Source organism: Conger conger, chromosome 18, assembly GCF_963514075.1.
Source record: "Conger conger chromosome 18, fConCon1.1, whole genome shotgun sequence".
Taxonomy (NCBI): domain Eukaryota; kingdom Metazoa; phylum Chordata; class Actinopteri; order Anguilliformes; family Congridae; genus Conger; species Conger conger.
Window position 1 is genome coordinate 22855978 of NC_083777.1, and position 21864 is coordinate 22877841.

Below are 21864 nucleotides of genomic sequence, written 5' to 3' on the forward strand. Positions count from 1 at the left end.
ACTGTTTCTTCCCTTCGGGGAGTTTTTTTAATCACCACTGTTTGAGGGTTTTTCTCCCACTAGGCAGTCATTTACCTCGAATGCTATTTGGGGACTTAGCGTTGATATTTTTTCTTCCCTTGTGTTAATATGTAATGTGTCTTTGGGACAGTCTGCTGTGAAAAGTGCTATACTAATAAAGTTGAGTTGAGTTGAGTTGAGTTGAGTTGAGTTGAATTGAATTGAATTGAATTGAATTGAATTGAATTGAATTGAATTGAATGCCAGAGCCATCAAACTTAGGCTTGACTCCACTGTTGAGGACAAGAAGCTATGCCTGAGCATCTGCTGCTTTCTTCACTCTTACACTGGTAACTGTGCCAATGTGGCTTTTATGGAATTACTGTAGAGTTTTTGTTAAACTCCTTAAAAAAATTTCATTCCGGTTAGCTCTCCTATATTTTCCTCAGCCCAAAAATGTTCCAAGTCACTGTGACCTGGGGGAATTCTGAACAGGATTTTAGAGAACTCCTGCTTTCTGTGTTTGTGCTGATCTGTCACACTCAATGTGTCAGGAAGTCAGATGTTGGAAAAAAAGACGCCGTCTCATTCCTTCATAACCAGGCAGTGTTTTCTCAATGGCAGCGCCCTTTATTATTTTTCAAGTAAGAAAAAACTCACTTGCAGCCTTTCCATTCTGCTTAAAGTTTGAGTTTCCATTTCCCTCTGAAGCTCCTGTCGGCCACAGCGCCCTTCCCGTGCACACCGTGGGTCTCGTCGTGCTGTTCCCCTGACCGAAGGGGCTATACTTAGAGCGCGCTATCCCTGGTTCAGCGTCTCCCAGTTTTGGAGCTGTCCACTTGTTCCCTGAGGAGAGTGTGCTGCCCTTTGTCACAGACTCCTGATAGCGGTGTAGTGGCGGTGGGGCCTGGATTATCTCACCGGGGGGGCCTGTCCTGTCAGGTGGGTCACAAGCGAGTATTTCTAGAACATTCACACGAAGGCGGTCTCTGCTTAACTTCAAACCCTGGGGCACTCATGGGACCTGAACTTCTAAAGGGTTTTGATGAGACAGTAGACGGGACCAATGTATCTGGTAAAAAAAAAAAAAAACTATACACAAAAAAAAAAAAAAAAAAAAAACGCTTTTGGTCTCAGAAACACTGCAAGCTAGCTCATGCTGTCTGGGCCTGCTCATCATTGAATTGTGAGGTGAATTGCCTTGCAAAGAACCGCATTGTGTCCGTAACTGTGTCTTGCGTTGTTCGGCCCTTTGAGTGAAACGCACGCCCGGCTACGCGACACCCAGGGTTTTAGGAGGCCGTGGGCGTGACGGTGTGGGATCATGTGACCCTGTTTTTGGCCCGGGAGTGATGCGTCGCGTCAGGTGGCCAGTTAATTTGCGTTTTATGACGCTGTCCAAGAAGCGCCCCGCGTGAATATCGATGTCAGTGTCGGAGAAGGTGCAAAAACGGAGCTCAAGTGGCCTTTCTTTCATCTTGTCTCACTGGGTAGGCGCCTAACCTAGAAATTCTCGCTGCTGTTTAGCTTTTTCAACGGCCAATGGGGTGTGTATGTGTGTGTGTGCGCGCGCATAACCATGTTTAAGTGTGGGGCTGTGCACGTCATATTTAAAAGCCTTGTTGATATTTCGCTCGTTGTCGCATACATTTTCGTACAAGCCTCTCTTTTAATTGAGTTGTCATCGCTAGTGCAGGCAGTCCAGATAAAGCAACCTGATTGGCTGTTCAATTTAGCACTGCGCTGCCCAGCCAACTGCTGTGCAGCCATGCATCCGAAACCGTCTTGTTAATAAAATGGCTCATTTCTCCATCGTTTGTGTTGAGCAGATGTTTCCTTGACCCCCCGCCCCCCATCTCCCCAAACCAGTGTTGGGGGGTACAGTGATGGGGATAGAACGAGCCTGGGGGAACCCAGAAAAATCTGTTGGCCTAAGAAGAGGCTATATCAGCTGTGTGAATCATGGAGGCTTGGCATTCTAGGTGTCCCCTTACAGGCCTTATAAGGACCCCCCCAGTGGCTGAGCGCTATCGCTTTCTGTAGACCGCTACTATTCTTAGGCTGTCACTCCAGCCCCTGTGAGCAGGCAAGACCGCTCTTCTTCTCTTCTTCTCCATCTGTCTCTCATTCTGTCCATTTGAGAAGGGGTGGGGGCCAACTTCTTTTACCGTTCGCTTCTCTTTTGGGTTTTTATCGTTTGCTTTTTTTAGTTTTTTTTTTTGCTGCTGTTGTTGCTTTCCTCTCGTTTTGAGAACTTTATTTTGCCTGTTGATATTTTTTTTTGGTGTTTACCTGATTCCCTCCCCCCTCTTTTTTCTTCAGTGGCTGCTCCGTGCCTGCCTGCCTGCCCCACCCCCCCTCTTTTTTGTCCAACGACCGGGAGGAAAATCAGTGAAAAGGAAGCGAAATTAAGGAGCTTTTTTTGAAAATGGGCAGTTACAACATTAACCTGGCCGGACCTGCCCCCTGGGGTTTCCGGCTGCAAGGGGGAAAGGATTTCAACATGCCCCTCACCATCTCCAGGGTAAGTGCTCACCTGATCGCCCCCTCACCTGCCCCTGCTCCGTGACAGGTCCGCTACTGAGCCATCGATCCACAGTCGGGGTCAGAACGCGGGGTTGTTGGCTTGTGGTTCACAGCTCCTCCTGAACGTAGGTCCCTGGTGCAGAATAGCCCCACTCTGTGCGAATACCAACACAAACTCCTCTCCCCATTGAAAACATTGTCCCGGAAATCTTAGCCATTTACTTTATAGTTGGTGTTGTTGTTGTGCGTAGGATTGAATGGATACACACTGTTGGTGTAAAATCCCAGTACCTGCCCATTTAATAAGTAATACGTGTGTTAATTCATATGCCTACAGTATCTGTTTCTATATTTAGAGCCTGACATTGCATTGCTCAGCATGGCTTAATGTAAAAATGTAGGCCAACATACAGTAAGGTTGGTAAGGGTTCAACTCATCTCATGCATTACGTTATTAATTATGGATTATCCAGGCGAGGCTATATGTATTGGTCTATAGGTTCCAATATTTAAAATGATTGATTTCCACATAATGTTATATTTGGGTTAATTCTCTGCCTTTATTTTGGATGGATTGTGTTATTTGAACTAAAAAGATTCGATCCATGGCCTCACTAATCATTTTAAATGCAAGGTGATTTTATTCTAGCCAGTAAGACAGTGGGAGCTGTCTGAGCTGTTTTTTTAAATTACAGAATAGATCTCATTTTTGCTGAATGCAGGACATGGTTTGCATTGTGTAGCATGTGGCATTCTGATTGGTTGAAAAGGTTCAAGGCATGTACCTCACTGACTTCTCTCTGTCGCCAACATTGAGCAGGGGTGAAACTGAAAAGACTGAAAAGATTTTAATTAGATTTTTAGGCAAGAAACACAGTAAAAAAGAGTAATCTTCCCTTACTGAATTAATTAATTATCAGCTGCCTGGGGCTTTTGCTTCATTCACTTATTCGTTTCTGAAGAATATGCAATTACTGAGGCTGTGAAAGTACTTGTCTCTGTAGTGTGAAAATACTTATCAAAACACTTTCAATTTTTAAAGTTAATAGGGCTGATATCTGAGATCATGAGAACAGCCTGTAAACAGTTATTCTACTGATGGCTTGGCCAAAGTCAAGAGAAGACTTTTTATCAAGTGAGGCTTTTAAATTTTTCTCAAAACAAATGAATCAAAAGGAAAGAAAGTGTATGCGTTACTGTGGTGAAAATGCTTTGTGAGACCGCATGACTCAGGTTGAGGATGGGGTGGGAAGCCAGTCGCAGATTTAGATCAGGGAGGGATCCCCGTTTCGCAGAACGAGGGCTAGGGAGCGGAGCGACAGACCCCCCGGTTTGGTGGAGCACCCCAGTGCGTCTCCACGGACACGGATGGACAGGTGTCCCTGTCAGCGGGCCCCCCGGCTATTCGTAGCCACGGTGACGAGAGTCCTTCCCCCTGGCGCGGGAAGAACTCCAGGCATTTTTTAAAAATGGAGGGGGAAAGAAATGCGAGGTGTCGGTGGTGACCGTTGGACCCATTCCACCGGCCAGCGAGACAACAATGCTCCAGTACTCTGCCATTTCTTACGGGCAGGAACAATGCCTTCCCCTTGTCCTGGACAGACACCGGACTCTGCCCGCCTAGCCTAGCGCCGATGTCAATCTCCGGATGCCAGGTGTCCTGTCCACAAGCGGGAATGAGATGTTTGGTTTCTGTCCCCTCTGAATCGGACGTAGGACTTGCATCCGTAGGCAGTAAAGATGCCTTCTGTTCTCATTCAGGGTCTAGGGTGTGTCAATGTAGTCATTCATAGGACCTCAAACACCAGCCTCTAGTGCAGTTTTATATCACTATAAAGCTTGGAGGACATGGTTGGTTGAGAAAGATAGTGTCTGCATACTGCTTAATGCTCCCCAAAGAAAATCATATTTTCACCTGACGAAGATCCCCACTGGATCAAAATGTTGTCCTGTTTCTTGTCATGTATTTTCCTTTTTTTGCGAGCAGTCTGCGGACATGATCTTTTTTCATATGATTTATCATCGATTCAGCACCTGCAGAGACACTTGTCGGATTGTGTACTTGTTAAGGTTTTCGGAAATGGCGCAGGTCAGGGGGATCGAGGGAGTTTTCTGGTACAGTGAGCGGAGGCCAGAGGGAGGTCTGTGTTGGAGGGGTGCCTGTGCCCTCTGTCCCCCCCCCCAGAGCAGGGGGTCTCGTCAATCAGAGCCCCGACAGGTGAGACCTTTACCTCCTGTGCTGGGGGAGCCCTGAGCCGGCCTGCTCTTTTCTAAAAATACCCAAAATACGGGCTTTTGCTTGTGTTGTTCTTTGGTATCAGCTTTCCCCTGAGGTGTGCCAGAGGCCAAAGAGGATAGCTGGGCTACCTGGGGTGATGGCAGTGTGTGTGTGTGCGTGCGTGCGTGCGTGCGTGCGTGCGTGTGTGCGTGCGTGTGTGTGCGTGTGTGTGTGTGTGCGTGTGTGCGTGCGTGTGTGTGCGTGTGTGCGTGTGTGCGTGTGCGTGTGTTGTGTGTGTGTGCGTGTGTGCGTGTGTGCGTGTGTGTGTGTGTTGTGTGTGTGTGTGTGTGTGCGTGTGTGCGTGTGTGCGTGTGTGCGTGTGTGTGTGTTGTGTGTGTGTGTGTGTGTGTGTGCGCATGCATGTATGCATATGTGAATGGGGCTTACAGGTTATAGTAGTGTTAGCACTACAGGCTAAAGTAGGGTTAGGGCTACAGGCTACAATGGAGTTAGTGCTACAATAACTTTAGCTCTGTAGCCTATAGGAAGAAGTGTTTGTTAGGGATTCACCTCCTTTGTCTTGACCATAGGGGATGAAGGCAAACACTGTGCAGAAAAGACTGAGCCCTCAGTTCTCGGTCCACTTTTTCTAAATTTCCGTTGAATAATGCAGATTATTGTGACAAATATCTGCATTCTCAACTGTACATACTGTACATTTGTCCCGAATCTAAGAAGATATATTACGCTTTTGTGTCATTTCTTTTGATTCTGTTATTTGGAGTATGGTTTCATTACAGTTTTTCACTATACATATGGAAATAAATGATAGTAGTTTCTGTCGCTGTTTCTCAATAAAGTGAAGCCATATCTTCTTTTCCTTTTGATATTTTGCATGCGACTTGTGATGAACTGCATGCGACTTGTGATGTTCATAAAAAGTCTTTGATTTGAACTCATAGTTTCGTCATGTTACCTACTTCGTACAGAATCTGTTTGAACGCTGGAGCCTAGTGCTCTCCTCCTTTGTGAGGGATTGTGGGTAAAAGGAGCCTGCAGGCATTTGCTCTGAGCAGGAAGGCACTTGAGCCTGTTTTGGAAGTCTGTAGAAGTAAGTCTCTAGAAGATAAAACAGGAGCAGGTGACACATGAAATATACAAACCAGAAAGTCATCTACCGTGGTGGTGGTAGCAGAGGCTGATGGCGATATAAGGCTTTTTCCTGTATTGTGTATGTTTTTTGTATTGTTGTCCTGTAGGTCTGTGGTTAGCCTGATGACATCCTACAGGTAGTAGAACTGTACGTGCAGTTGCAGATTTTCATTGTGCTAGTCCATGGTTTCATCTCCGCACTTAAGAAGAGAGCTTCTGAAGTTCATGCATATTTTTTTATCAGATGAGAGCAAAGCTGTAACAGAGAAATCTTCCACCACTAAGGGGGGAATTGTGAATGCCTCAATGCAGGTCAAGCCCTGTGTATGCAGCGTGCGACTCCCAAGGCGGACTTAAAGGCTGTTTAATTTCTAAGTACTTAAATGGGCATCAAGAATCAGCTATTGTTCAGGGATTACAAGTTTAATTATGTTTCATAGAGTATACATGCAAATTATGTGACACCCCCCCACCCCCAAAAAACACCCCATGAATTATGGCAGTATCAAATTTGAGGCTTTGCTAAAATGGGATCTGCTCTAAACTGTAGAAGACATTCTCGTGATATGATGAGGCCCTGTGGTCTGGGCAGGGCCAGGGGGGTTAAATGTGGATCTCCCATTGGAAGGAGGCCTACCTATCCGATGAGTCAAAGGCTGGCCTTACCGACGCCCTGATTTCGGCGCAGGCTGCCCGGCCGCGGTGTGGATTCTCTGAGCTCCGCTCCAGCTCCGGAGTGCCCTGTGAGGCACGCGCGTCTGGCTCTCACGCACGACGGAGCGCCAGTTCCTCTTCGCCTTCTCGCCCGCGTGGCACGGCGGGATGAATCGTGCATTACTGTAATGTCGCGCTCGTGGCGAGAATGCCAGCGCTCCGCAGGCCAGTGCGGGGCCCCACCGAGGGAGGGGGGGGTGGGGTGGGGCGGGGGCGTTAGGGTTCTCCCTGGGGGGCCCCACCAGGGGGCCACGGTTCATATCTCAGCAGGCTTTCGCCCACCCTTTGGGGGAGTTCGGGCTGAGCGGCGAACTTCACGCTGGTGAATTTATCTTCGGCGGAATGGGATTGGATTCACGGCAGGGGGCCTGACCTGCTCCCCAGTGACACGTGCCAACCGTTCGATCCGCTCTCTGGGCCCACAGCGCTGCAGCGCGCTGCTAATGCTAACCCCCGCCGCGTACGTGCGAGGGGGTGTTTTTTAGAGCTGGCGTAGCCTCTCCTGCTCCGATGCATCAGCTCCCTGCTTTCTGCTTGAATCCGCCATTTCAAACCCAGTGGTGCGTGGAGCCACTATTTATGAATTTGCCTTAAAACGTTCACTTTTCACTCTGTCAGATTAGTCCCCATTGTTATATGCTGTGTGTGTTTTGTTTGGCTATCATATTATCAATGTTCAGTGCCCTGACTGAAATGCATGCATACGCGCACACACACAAGCATACACACACACACACACACACACATACATACATACACACACACACACACACATAAAATGCATTTGTTCCCTGTCAGTATTTCACTAAATGTTTTCATAACTTCCATCGAAATATATGCATTCATGAGTGTTTTCTGATAAATGGGGGTGCACTTGTAATTTGTGATTGGTCTAAAATCTTTGTGAAATTAGTTCTGTATCTCCAACAGCAATAGAGCACGGTTAGGCACCGATGGGAGCTCAGCTCTGCAGCTGTGTGTCCAGTGCAGTGTACGGGAGCACATCAGTAGAGTACAGCTGTAGAGTACAGTGATGAGCTGGGGTGGGCGCTGACTTCTCTGTGGCATGGAGCCTCTGGCCATGGGCCCATCTACAGCCCTGCTGTGGCACTATAAAAAGCCTCCTGTAAGATGGCATGTGTCACTAATGATAGTCCGAGCCCTGGCATTCGGCCCCACCCCCCCGGGGTGTTAGACCCGGCCGGCGGGGGTGCTGACAGACAGAGCTGTTTTTAGCGGGGAGCTGAAGGTCAGCGGGGCTGGGGCAGAACCCGCCGTGCACCCTGAGGGCCCCGCCCACGTCGGCACGGCGACGCCGCCAACCGACCGCCCTCCCGCCCGCGCGGCCTGGGGTTCCCTGCTGTTTGAGTCTGCCGAAAAACTACGCAAACCGCTAACTTGTGGCACGACGCTGGTTTACCCGAGTGTACAGCACTCCGTCCACCGTACTGGGATTTGCTTTCTTACGTAAGTGGCATACTGTGCAGGAATTTTACCTTGAAAGTATTAGAAAATAACCATACTAAGCTTGGTACTGCAATGACGCAGGTGAAGAAGCGCAAGTGCAGCGAAGCAAAATGACAGGCCAATGCCGCTTGTTGTCATTGGCGACAGCTATCGAAAAACGGAGATATGAAAATTAGAAACGGATTTGAAATATATAAACGGAGGTGAGTGGGTGAGGTTGAGGATGGAAGGGGGAGAGTTATTTGAGTGTAAATACAGGACCACACCGCAGCGTGGCTAAAAGATCCTGCAGAGTACGCCGTTAAGAAGCACCGCAGAGCTGCATGCAGTACTGCTGGAGTCCCTGTCTCCTGGGGGGTGGCTGCTCTGTGAATCTGTGAGGCTTGGGGACAGGAGGGGGGGGGGGCATATCTGTCACAAGAGCCTTCCCAACCCCCCCTTCCCCACCCCAATACTCGGCACGAGTCCGTTAACGGCCTGTTACCTGCCGCGACATTCCCTTTGGGTTCCGTACCGGGGACAGATATAATAAGTGACATTTTTCTCACCTTTGCTGTAATTGAATTTGGGACGGCAAGGAGTGGATACAATCGACATTATGTCGATTAGTGTTATTTTTTTCTCTTCACAAATGCAGCTTAGGGCAGTCATTGATAATTGAAATTAGTGAAAAAAAATCTGGTTTGCATGTTGATTGAATACGGTCCAGTCTGGATCGTTTGTTATTAATAATTTACAGGCTTATTGTGGGAACATAAAATATAGATTTGTTGAAAGCATTGCCGATTAACGCAGTCTGGGAAAGCCTGGGGAGGTTAACTGCCAGGACAGTTCTGTGTTTCACAAACTACACGAATCAATCTTTGTGTGATTCGTTGACTCTTTACATGGACATATTGTTTAAATATGTTTGCGTAAATTCAGTAATGTTTCTGAACTCTCATAGTCACTGTAATTTATGTTCAGCAATTTCCCAAAGATAATAAATGATGGTTATTATGAATTGATAGCTAGATTGCACTGCAGAATGATTAGCCCCAGTCAAAATATTATCACCCAAAAGCCACCTCTCTCTCCCCCTCCCTCCTTCTTCCCCTTATCTTCCTCTTCCCTCTTTCTTTTTCCTTTCATACTCTTCCTCTTCCTTCTAGCCTCTCTGCATCTGCTTTCACGTACCCCTGGCTAGTTTGGGGCTCTCGTTCGCTCCTCTCTCTTTCGCCCTCGCTCACTCCTTCCATCCCTAACTCTGTCTCTCTCTCTCTCTCTCTCCGTGGCCCACTTTCACCCGGCCAGTGAACGGGCCCATTGTCTGTGCTGATGGGAACGGGAGATTTGAGCTGGCGTATCACCTACTCATTCAGCCGGGCGGTAATCGGTAATGGGCGAGGGGCTGGGGGTTAATGTCAGGCTCTCTCTCTCTCTCTCTCTTTCCCTCTCTGTCACTCTCTCTGTCTCTCTCCTCTCCTCTTTTTTTCTCATTCTCTCTCTTCTGTCTCCCTCTCTTGTTCCTTGCCAGTTCTCTTTCACACACACACACAAACCATACACTCTCTCTTTCTCTCTCTCTCTCTCTCTCTCTATCACTCTCCAGTTGCTTACTTATGTGTTGTATATAATCAAGCCACACATACTGTCCTATTTAATAAATGTACAAACATATATAGAATAAAACAGTGAACTATATTAGAGAGTTATGTTATTTTTTGAGGAGCTGAATTATATTTGACACCTGCGCAGTGACTGGGCTTACAAACAGATTAAGTGCCATTTCTAATGGGAACAATTAAAGGTTAGGCTAAATGTGTTTCTAAACTTGGAAACCGCTTTCCTTTCGATAAGTCCTGTTCAGCTGTTGCTATATTGACTCCGGTATTAAGTGCAACGCTCTGTGTTAAGTTCCCTCTACTTGCACACAGGGGCACCGTATGTGGGGGAAATGTTAGGGTGATTCCAAGGACCCAAACTGGCAGGCGTCCTCAGAAATTGTGCTGTAGTTATGCAGGGATGGGGACCGTAAACCCCATGAAGTCTTCAAAATTGTCTTTCAAAGTCTTTTTTTGTTGCTCCGTTTAGTTTGATTCACATTCAGAGATTCAGAAATTCACATCTTGGAATGAACAATCATGCAGTCAGTGGAACGAAGTTGAACATGCGCTCTCAGAAATAAAGTGACAGTGGAGGTACATTTTTGGTATTTAACGATCAAATTTCCCAAAAAGTGTACCCTGAAAGTGCAGTACATTTGGGTACGTTTGGCTCCGAATTAGTTGTAACTTTTTAACTTTTTCGTCCCTTCATTTCTGAGAGTGTAGTTACTGACCAAACCCAGGGGAGGGGCGACGGTATGGTGGAAGATGCTGATGGGGTGGTGGTGGTGGTGGGGGGGGTTCAGCAGTTGGCCCTGCCTGCCACCTCAGCACTGTGAGTCATCACCCAGTCTCCACAACCACAACCTTTCCCCAGATGTCAGGAGACTCCCAGCGCTTCGCTTTGCCAATTAGCATTAGCGCTGACATTTACAGGGAGGCGCAGCCTGTTAATCCGAGCACGGGCCGCGGTTTAGCGGCCGCCACCGCGCCTCTCAGCTGTCCTTTACTCATCATGACCTCTGACCCCAATTAAAGGTTACGGTCCTTCTAACTTTACAGTGTGACCTGTGGAAATTCTTGCTTTTTTGCCACCTTTTTGGATTCATGCCGTCTCTGCCGTGTTGCCATTGCAGTTTTGAGATTGTGGCCGAGAAATAAGCACAGTGACTGTGGCAGCAACCCCTTAGAGCAGAGGGCCAAATAACCCTGTTCCTGGACCCCGTCCTGGACCCTGTCCTGGACCCCCGTCCTGCAGGGTGGTAGATCTCCAGGAATAGGGTTGGGCAGTTCTCTCCTAGAATGTCATAGATCCAGTTGGCCAGAGCAAACATGCTCACAAAAATGTAACCTCTAAAGATAATCTCTCCAGACACCCCCCCCAATGGGGAAACCTAACAATTATGATAAACTAGAACTAAATAAATGGTTGGCATTGATATAGCACCTTTATCCAAAGCGCTGTACAATTGATGCTTCTCATTCACCCATTCATACACACACTCACACACCAACAGCGATTGGCTGCCATGCAAGGCGCCAACCAGCTCATCAGGAGCATTTGGGGATTAGGTGTTTTGCTCAGGGACACTTTGACACAGCCCGGGCGGGGGATCGAACCGGCAACGCTCCGACTGGCAGACGACTGCTCTTACTGCCTGAGCCATCTTGCCAGAACTAGGTAGTCTGGTTAGTTAGTCAAGCTAGTTAGTCTACTTTTCATGGTTATGGATCATAATGTAGTTGACGTGGGATATAATGAGATAGAAGACGATGTCAGGGAGTAATACCCTTAGGCAATTGAGTTTAGATCATCTGTCCACTCTGTAACCGCATAAGGACTGCACTCAAGTCCTGTTTGGTTTATTTTGGCCGAAACACCTGGTCTTTAATTGTAATGATGGAATGCATTGTGCAAACACTATTATTTATTAAAATACTGAAAAGACTCTACCTACATGCCGACTGGATCGATAATGGTCAGGCATGCATCTGTCAGTGAGCTGTGTTAGATTTGTCCATGCATAATACACAGGCAAAGGATGAGGAGCCTAAAATCAGGTTAGACTCAGTGAGAGCTGATTGACTCTCAGAATACCATGTGTGCACACCTCCTTGTGATAAATGCCTTTGATTGACATCGATTAAACAATTAAGGGCTGATCCTGCTATGTTGCAGCACCAAAATAGCCCCTCCATGGCCCAGGAGAGTGAAACATCTGCGATACTGTGCCAAAAGCCCATCTGACATTAATTCCATAGACTAGAGCGTATTATTATTAGCCTATTAGCCTATTAGCTGCTTTCATCACCAATCATAGCATGCTTTCATGCTGGTGGGGATGTGTGATTCACTGAGTTTCCAACCACCTGTTTCATATCTGTCCTGAGGCAATTGCTGTCATTCAAATTTCTGTAATGCAAAACACCAAACATACAAGCATATTAAATGTAGCAATTTATTGAAATGGTTACTTGCAACACTCTGGCCTTATTTCTTGTATAGAAGTACAGTGGGTGGCACTGTCACCTCACTGTAAGAAGATCCTGGTTTCATATCCGGGCCTTTCGGAGTGGAGTTTGCACGTTCTCCTCCTGTCCGTTTGGGTTTTCTTTGCTTTCCTCCCGCAGACCAGAGACAGGCAGGTTAGGCTGATTGGAGAGTGAATGGTGTGTGTGCTCTGTGATGGATTGGCAACCTGTCCTGGGGCCTGTTCCACCAAGCAGGATTACTGAGTTAGCCAGATAACTGCGCAAAGTAAAACCCAGACTTCAGGCCATGTTCAGATATGGAACGGTTCCAGGTTTTACTCCAGCAGTTATCCAACTAACTCAGTAATCCTGCTTTGCAGAACTGGCCCAAGGTTGTATTCCTGCCTCTCGCTGAATGCATTCTGGGATAGGTTCATGCCCCTGACCAGGAATAAGTGGGTCAGTTACCTTTATTTGCATCAATGATGATAACAAAGACAATCGACAGTATGGGTTATATAATAAGGACTGGATCCAGCGGTGCTTCAGGTCTTTCAGAGGAATGCTCCTGGCCTCTGTGTGATCCCATTTGCGGAGATTCAGGATCAGCGCGTCTCTCGCTCTAAACCCCAGGCCTCCGGATGCAGGTCCGCTTTCCCGGTGATGCTGAGCCCAGAGCTAAAACGAGCTCCGCCTCACACAGTGACTTGTCCTCACTCTGACTGGTGACTCCTCTGTGACTCTGCCCGTACGTGTTTTTAAGTGCTGCTTTATGTCCCGGGCGGGCTAATGCCAAGCGACCGAAGAGGTTTATTTTGATAGATGTCTCTCTGGCTTAATGTTTTGTTTTGTTTTTCTTTTGTCGGAGAACTCGAACAATGAAAGACCTTCAGGGCTGTGGCAGATCTGATTACCGCTGTTAACACAAGGCCTCTGTGCAGCCAAATCCTCAAGTTCCAAGTTAAAATTTATATTTATAATTTTGTCTTTTTTTTTTGCTAACACCAAATGTATGAGGAGAGACTTTATATTTTCACATCTCGGTGTGTCGTCTGGAGAAGACGATGCCATTCTCTTTATTATGACATAAGAGGTGTGGATGCTGCTGTAACTGCACTGAACCTCACGCCTCGGCCAAAAGACCACTGAGCTTGACTGACAGGCCTGCAAACTGCCCACTAGGTCAGTATGAATGAAGAACCTCTACTCGCACTGCCAGGTTGCCAGACTCATCGGCTCTTGCAAATGCCTTTGTTTCAGGAACACAGCCTGTTTATGTTCTCTCAGCAGTACGCCAAAAAAATTCTATTTGGGGAGCTTGTAAAATTATGAGGCTCCGCTAAAGTCTCTGCAGGGAGGGTGTTACCGGATTGGTTGTTCCCTAAACGACCCACTCAAAGTGCACATCTATTTACTGTGACACTTATTAAAATGTAGGCGTATATCAATACATGCAGAAGAACAGTTTTAGTTACAGTTGAATATAGCCGCATGTACACTGTGAATAGTGTGCAGTGACAGGTGCAGTGTTTAATATGCCTGGTGTGAATGTCAGGGGGCACTATCCGTGTCAGTGCTCTCTTTCTCAGGACCCTCTTAAGGCCTTTCCCCCAGACCCTCTCTAACTGGGAGCCAGCATTTGAAGGCTTCCTGCGGCGAGCCCATCAGGATGAACGCCGGAAGCTTCCGCGGCGTTAGCGCGGCGGCGGGCTCTTTCCGCATGCCTTTCACGGGTTTTTCCCCGTAGTCGGAGCGTGGCGCTCCCATGCGGATTCGAAGCCCTTTCTGGGATCCCGTGGTAATGGGAGGTGAAAGAACATTCGACTGTTGCTAATGGCCCTTATACCCGCTCTCCGCTGGAGTACGCAGTGGTGATAACAGGTCGATGTGATTTGCTGTGTATAGAGTTAAGGGGGGGCTCCAAGAAGCCAGCGTTGAAAGCCAGTCGATATGACCGGGAAATATAATGACAACAGCACAAACAATCCTCAGGAGCGATGGAGGGTGGGGTGGGGGGGCTAAGTGGAGGAGCGTGGGAGGAAAGGCAGGGGTGGGGGGGGTACACATTCAGAAATCAAGGCCCTCTCTTATGGATTTAAGAGTTTAGGGGAGAAACCGCACTGCTTCACTGCGCACCTCTGCGTGGTTCTCCGACAGGGGGCCGACCACGCTGGCAGACAGACAGCCGCCCAGCGGAATCAGCTACCGCCGTGCGAATGAATTCAAAGTCGCGTGTCTGGAAACCGTGTCTGATGTTTAATCACCTTTCAGCAGCCGCAGCTTCCGTGGGAGCGAGCGGATCATCGAGCAAATAAGCGAAGCCGGAGAGATCTGAATTCTGATCTCGACCCTCCTGGCACAGAGGACTCATTCCGGAAAGCACTAAAGCTGATTTGATCTTGTTTTTAGTGGTGACTAATGACATAAATAGTTTTAGCTGCGAAAAAGTAAAATCTACCGTATACTTCATTGTTCTCGCTTCACGTTTGCCTCATATAACATAGCATTTAAAAATGATTTTCTACAGTGCTCTCTGACAGCAATGAAGACCGTTTCAAGGCTGTGAAGGAGGAGCACTTAAATGTCCTAAAAAAATGTGCGTCCCCAAGCAACCTTTAATCTTTAGTTGATTTTTGTCTCGAAGGGTAAAGAAAATTGGCTGGCAATTTTCTGAGCTGGAATCAAAGCTGACCTCTGACATGGTTATCAGTCCCAGAGGAAAATTGTTTCCAATTTGTAGAGATGTGGAGTTTCGGTGAGGGGGACGGGGTCAGGGGGGGGACAGGGGGGGGGGCAGGGGGGAGGGGGTTCAAAGAGTAAAGGTTTGACTAATGAGAGCAGCAGCTGGGGTGGGGGGGTGAGGAGGTGAGGGCAGGGGGGCTCCTGGAGCACTGGGGTGCAGTGCGCAGGGTCAAGCAGGGGGGACAAGAGGTATCAACAAATGGCTTTTATTTTTAACACTTAACGAGGTGGCTGTAAGGTTACCCTCTCCCTTCCTCCCGAAAGAGGAATTGACCCCGGTCGATTGCCACTGCCATATAACTAACGCCATATGACATCTTGTATTGTGGAATTGAAGGCAATATTAATTAAAGGTTGATTGTAAAAGAAAGTTGTGAGTGATTGGGGGGCGTCTCACCAGAAGGAGCCTTGTAGCCCAAACTGGGAGTGGCGTGGGCAAAGATACAAACGTCGCCGAACAACCAAAATGACCCGCTCTGCATCTCGTTCTGCGCTGGTCAAACAAACGGATTACCGCCCGTGAGAATCAGCGGGCGCAACACCTGCGTCTCGTCTCGCGGACTGGGGACAGGCGCGCTAGCGTGGTCCCAGCTGTCAGGGATCAGTCCGCTCCGGTGCGGGCAGCCGTCGCGTCAGCTGCTAGGCTAGCCGGGGAGGCGCTAATCGAGGCTCGTGGTTCACGCTTTTCCACCGTCGCCCGACGCGCCCGACACGTTGGGAGAATGTCGGGCCTAATGAGAGATTAATGTGGTGTGCGGCCAATCGGAATGGTCTGAGGGCGTGCCAGGCACACGCTCGCGTAATGCCGATGGGGCATTACCGCAGTGACTCAGCTGTTGCGGACTGGTGACTCAATTCTCCTTATTTTAGGTTCCCGCACACGTCCCTGGATTACAGCTTCCATTATTTCATCTCTTGTGGCCTGTGAGGAGCCGGTGTGGTGGGGAGACCGTATGTCAGAGCCAGACAGGTGGCTTCTTATCGACATTCATGGGTCTCCAGACATATAGGTACAAAAAGGCCTAAAACGTACAGATGCTTGTAGCTGGTACCCTAACACATAAAGAATTTTACCCCTAGCTAGCAATATATAATTAATATGTATCTTTTTTTGGTTGGGGAATTTGTACCCAAAGAGAACATAACACTACTTTCAGGGCACATTTTGGAAATGTGATCTTTAAAGAACAAAAATGTTCCTCCACTGCCATTTTATATCTGATAATGCATAGCTTCATTTTTTAGCCTCTTCTGGCCTATGACCGGTCGTGTGCAGGATGGACTGGTGGAGAGACCGTATGTCGGCTCTAGACTGGCAGCTTCCACTTGATATCCCCGGGTCTCCACTCCTTTACCCAAATCAGGCAGTGATTCCCTAATCGGAGCCAGGCCGGAACCTGGCTTTCCAAGTGGCTGTGGTTTGACACTTGACTCTTCACCTCTCTAAAAGCATCAGGCCTTTCGACCTCCGGGGTCAGGAGCAGATTCAAACTGTAGGTCATGTGCTTACATTCAAGCTGAAAAAAACAACTCAAGCTTGGTTGAAACAGCTGGTAGCTGGTTGACCTCTTCCGACCAGCTCCCAGCTCAACATGGTTTAGCTGGTTGACCAGTTCAGACAAGCTCCTAGCTTGACATGGTTTGACCAGCTTAAGCTATGTTTTGAAGCAGCTGGTAGCTAGTAACAGGAACCAACTCAGACAAGCTACTGGCACTAGCTGGTTGACCAGCTCATACCCAGCTACACCAGCTTTATGACCGACTTGCCCGTGCTGGTTGACCAGCTCATACCCAGCTAGACGAGCTTATGACCAACTTGACCAACTCAATTTTCAAGCTGGTCAAGTTGGCATAGCTGGATTGTACAGGAGGGTAGGCCATGTAAGGTTGCGTGATCAGAATACACAAAGTCCCAGGTTGTGGCTGTTTGTGGACTATAAAAAGACAAAGTAAAACAGCATTCCTCGTATCTACACAGACTGTAATCTGGTCAATGGCGGTATTGTACACTCAACACCTCAATCTGACCTTTGGTTCCCCTTGGTCTTCACCCTTAGTCTCTGCTCGTAGGTTTGGTCATTGATTATCACTCTGTGTGGGCAATGAAGGGCCCCACAGTGTGTCACTTTTGTTTTTATTAGAGTGCCTCTGTGGCCCATTCGTTTGGACTCATCGATTGCCAGATCAATCAATTGACAGATCATTTTCTGGCTGGCCACTGATCCGGTTGGTTAATCATTACTTTGAGGAATTTCCCGATTTTACCTCGTTAGATTACCCTCCTCCAGGACAGGGGAGAGAGGGATGTACCCTGTCCTTCAGTAATTAGGGGGGAATTATGATTGATTATGACGTCTCTTGTCCTTTCCGCAGATCACTCCAGGGAGCAAGGCGGCGCAGTGCAACCTGATGCAGGGGGACATGATCGTGGCGATCGATGGGGTGAGCACCGAGGGCATGACCCACCTGGAGGCCCAGAACAAGATCAAGTGTGCCAACTTCAACCTGGCGCTCACCATGCAGAGGTGAGTCCCACCTGGCAACCCGCACCAGACACCACACGCCACACCTGAGTCCAATGCGTAACTGTTTTGGGTACTTTTCTACACTCTACTGGGCTTGTCTGATGTATCGGAACCTATGAAATAAGATCAGTCATGCGCAGAAAAGTATCTAAAACAATGACGTATTTGGCACAGGTCTGCCAAACACATCCTGTTCACACCTGAAGCTGTGGCATATGCTGATGGCTGTTTCATTGGCACTGTTATAAATACAGTTCACATGAATATTAAGGATTTCTGCTATTCGTGTGTGTGTGTGTGTATGTACTGTTGGTGGTGTGTGTGTGTGTATATGTCTATATGTAGATGGTGTGTGTGTGTGTGTGTAGGTATTGTGTATGTAGGTGCTGTGTCTATCTGAGCACATGTATACCTGTAAGTGCGTTTACATGTGCGTGTGTGTATGTAGATGGTGTGTGTGTGTGTGTGTATGTACTGTAGGTGGTGTGTGTCTGTCTAGGTTCGTGTATACATGTAAGTGCGTTTACGTGTGTCTGTGTGTTTTACAACGCGGGTAATTACTCCTCCTCTATCCCCGGAGGCCGTAGTACAAAGCCCCCCGCCCGTGGCTTTGACGGATAGTGCAGTAACTGAAGATTAGACGGAGAGATTAGGTGTCTTTTCACTAAGACAGTAGTGCTCTTGCTCACTGCGTTACAAAACTAGGGCCTTTCCTGGCCCCTGCGTGGAGTGACCGCACTAGCTAATCTGAAGGGTGTGAAATGTCTTCTTCCCCTCTGAGGGAAACTGATCCAATCAGGCAGGCAGGGTGACACAGGAGGGAAAGGGCAGAGAGAGAGAGAGAGAGAGAGAGAGAGAGAAAGCTCCAGCCCGCCTTCACTGCGCACACCAACACTCGCTAAATCACCACCGCGGGGCTTCCCCACTTAATACACACATACTCAGTGCTGCAACCTGCATTCAGTTTAATGGAGACGAAAAGCATATTTTATTTGTGTAAGAAATTGATACTGCGACTGGGTGCAGTTGTTTGGTTTATTTTATTTCATGATATAGGCCACTGTGAGGACTCTGTCGTGTTTACCATTTTAATTGTATTTTTAAAAATAATAAATCGTAACCTTTCACAGCCATGGACACACACACACACACACACAGACACACAGGCACATTTTGCAACTTACGGTGTTTTTTCTTTTCCACTGTTCGTGTGACATATTCGTTTATCCAATTGAATTGAAAAGTGTACTGTTGCGGTCCACATCTCCAGTCCTAAACCTTGCAGTGAGAAGTTATAATCTGCTTAATGTGAAAATGGCAGGCAGATGTGGTGTGCCGGGTTATAAACAGAGCAGAGGAATTGGAGAGGCATAAAGAACAGCCGCAGTAATGTCTGAGGGAGAAGGCTTAGACTCGCTGAGTGACAGCCCTCTCTCTGCGGGATATTTGTAGCCCGTCAGCATCTTGCAAAAGGACACGTCAAATTCCATTGCCATGCCAACCCTTGCCTCAATGTTCAACATGCTATGCACACAATCTGTTTGTGTGTGTGGTTGTGTGTGTGTGTGTATGTGTGGGAGGCAGAGTGTGTGTGTGTGTGTGTGTGTGTGTGTGATGGAGACATGTGTGTGCATGTGTGTGTGTATTTGTGGTTGTGTGTGTGTGTGAGACAGACATATGTGTATGTGGGGTTGTGTGCGTGTATGTGTGTGTGTGTGTGTGTGTGAGGCAGACAGTGTGTGTTTGTGTGTGTGTGTTTTAGTCAAATGTAAAGCAGTAGAGAAAGGGTGGTGAAAAATAGAGAAATGGAGGGATAAAGAAACTCATCATAACCTGTAACCTGGGTGCTCCCTGTCTGGACCCCACAAGGTTATAAAGGTTTGTGCTGTTGAAATCTAAAGGGCACGCAAGAAATGTCTCTGTCCTTCACTGTGTCCTTTTTCCATTTTTAAATTACATTTAATCTGCTGTGACCTTATGCGTGCGTGACTACTTCAACTGCCATCTCCCCCCCAGTCCTGTAATCTACAGCAATTTAAAGTTACAGAGCAGTGCAGATGATCTTCAATATGACTGCGGGAACTTGAACGACAAGAGTGCAGACAAGATCTTCCACTAATGGGAAAACACCTCAGCCCTGCTTCAGCTGCTATCTGGGTGTGAGGTGTGAAACGTGCCTTCATCACACGCTCTTATGAATATAAAAATAATCCTGGCAGTGCCGTGATATTATCTACAGAAGGCTCTGTTCTTTTTCTCCTCCAAAGCCATTAGCACCTTCTGCGTGAGCTGAGAACCGGCATTGTTGGGAAAATGTCACCTTTTCGTCACCTCATTCCATGCTATTAAACCCGCCGATTTGCACTTTGGTCGAGTGCATTTTCCGGCCTGTAGCAGTCTGCTGTACAAGAATGCTTTATCTAGAATGCTGTAGAAGTCCATTTGGCAGCATCAGTACTGAGACACCCCTTGTCTGTGTGTCCTTGCCGCTTGTAAACTGCTCCCCCCAGTCTAATCCACCAGAGACTGGTCTAAAGTTTCAGGTGTGAAAGCGCACGGGCCCAGCATTAATCCGGATCAATCTGGTATAATGGCAGTCCACTTCTCAAGGAGGTCTGAAGGACTGGTAAACAGGACGACAATCACATTCATCAGCACATCTTACGCTGCTTCTGAAGTGTCCTTGTGAGGTATCCACGGTAACGGAGAGTTATGGATTCAGACTCGTTTGGATTAGATCCGTATCAGACCTGCGTGGCAGTGAGGTTAGGGGAGTAGAATCTGGGTCTGTTATCAGGAGTTTGCAGGTGTCCTTTCTGCTTGAGCTGTGCTGCCTATATTAATAAATACATGGCTGTAGAAATGGATAATATGTAAAAAAAGAAATGGAAACCTGTTGTGTATGTAATTTGCTGGATATAAGCTTATTTAGAAAGCAAACGCTGCAAAAAAACATGTCTATACAAGTGTTTTTATTCTTGTCATTAGTTTTAAGAGTAGTTAGAAAAGTAGAAAATATTAGCTTGTTTCAAGTTACTGATTGAATAGGCATCAAATCTATTACAGCAAATCATTACTATTTCATACGGTGGTTAATGCAGGCTACATTGGCTACATTGAAGAATCATGGATTAATAATTTACTCCCGCTAATATGATCTTCAGCTCATACTGTAGCGCATAGCGGTCTTCAGTAATGGCCTTAGGCTTCAGTAGCTTAAATATATCCAGGCCTGTAAATAGATGAGATGTGAGCCAACAAAGTCACTCTGGACCGGGGCATTTATTGAGCACATACATTATTAAATGCGGAGAAACACCATTTAGATCACCTATATTATTTATGTAGATATTTGCTGAACAGCAAGCAGGTGAACACCATATTGGTGGAGCTGGCGGAACACTGAAAAACATCAGTATTTATCACCGAAAGTTATTCCAACTGCTTCTCATGGCTTTTTCTCATTTTTGCTTGTTAACAAGAGGGCAGAGAGGGCAGAGGGACATATTAACGGCCTCTCCGTTAACTAGCATTCGACACCGAGCCGCCCAGGAACAGGGAAAGCAATCGGTCGCTCGCGTGACGAAGGCGTGCGCGTGACATTTCCGTCAGACAGGCGCCGGCTCGATCTACACTGCCGCCCGCCTCATTGACTGCACACACAAATAAACCGCTAAATCTTCCTCCCGTTACCACCTCAGCCTAAATAATGGCATCGGTATTGTTTTTTTTTTGTCAGGGGAGGTCGGTGGTATTTCGTCGGAAAAGGTCACAGGATTTATTTTGCCCATCTTTCTTATCTTAGACAATTAGCCGGGTGACAGGGGGCCTGTGTTAGACTTACCGGGAGGCCTGTCCACACGTGCCGACGCCCTCTCCACTCAACAGAGCTACAGCCTCCAGACACTTAGTACCGGTTATTCTGCCAGGCATAACACGGGGCTGTGTCAGTCGTGGAGGAGGAACTAGAAACCATTGCCCCTAGCAAGTTCTGTCATCGATTTTTCTTGCCTGGTGCAGTTGAGCCAAGAAGGACCAGAAGGCGGGGCTTGCACTTTTCGAGAGGTTCCGATACACCAGACAAGCTCAGTAAAGCATAGAAAAGTATTTGAATCCAAAACAATTATGTATTTGACCCAGGTCTGGTGAGGTGTTTGATGTAACATAGGCAACGTTGGTCCTGTAGTGGTCCTGTAATGTTTCTGTAAGGTTTTGCCCCATCTAATTACACCATGTGATCATTTTAGGCTAAATAAACAGGTGAGTAAGTGTTGGAAGTACTCAGCACTTCATCACTCAGATTCCTGTTAATCACTCAAACTGTGCAATCAAGTTCAGATGGACCAAAAACCAGAAAGATCTCCAGGAGTAGGGTTGCATACCTGTGTTTCTGTCTTAGAGCTGGGACCTGGCTAAATGTTGCAGTCTCTGACTAGTTTTATAATAACATTTTACTGGTTTA

The 21864-nt window shown here is 47.4% G+C and overlaps 1 protein-coding gene across 1 annotated transcript in view; it reads left to right on the forward strand.

The window, feature by feature from the left end:
• Window positions 1-2098: 2098 nt before the first annotated feature.
• The window catches only part of ldb3a (LIM domain binding 3a), a 53115-nt gene continuing 33349 nt past the window's right edge, over window positions 2099-21864 (forward strand). Inside the window, exons 1-2 of the mRNA XM_061228769.1 lie at window positions 2099-2524; window positions 17251-17402. Of these exons, the coding sequence (XP_061084753.1) occupies window positions 2429-2524; window positions 17251-17402 (248 nt within the window). The 5' untranslated portion in view covers window positions 2099-2428. The remainder of the gene's footprint in view (window positions 2525-17250; window positions 17403-21864) is intronic.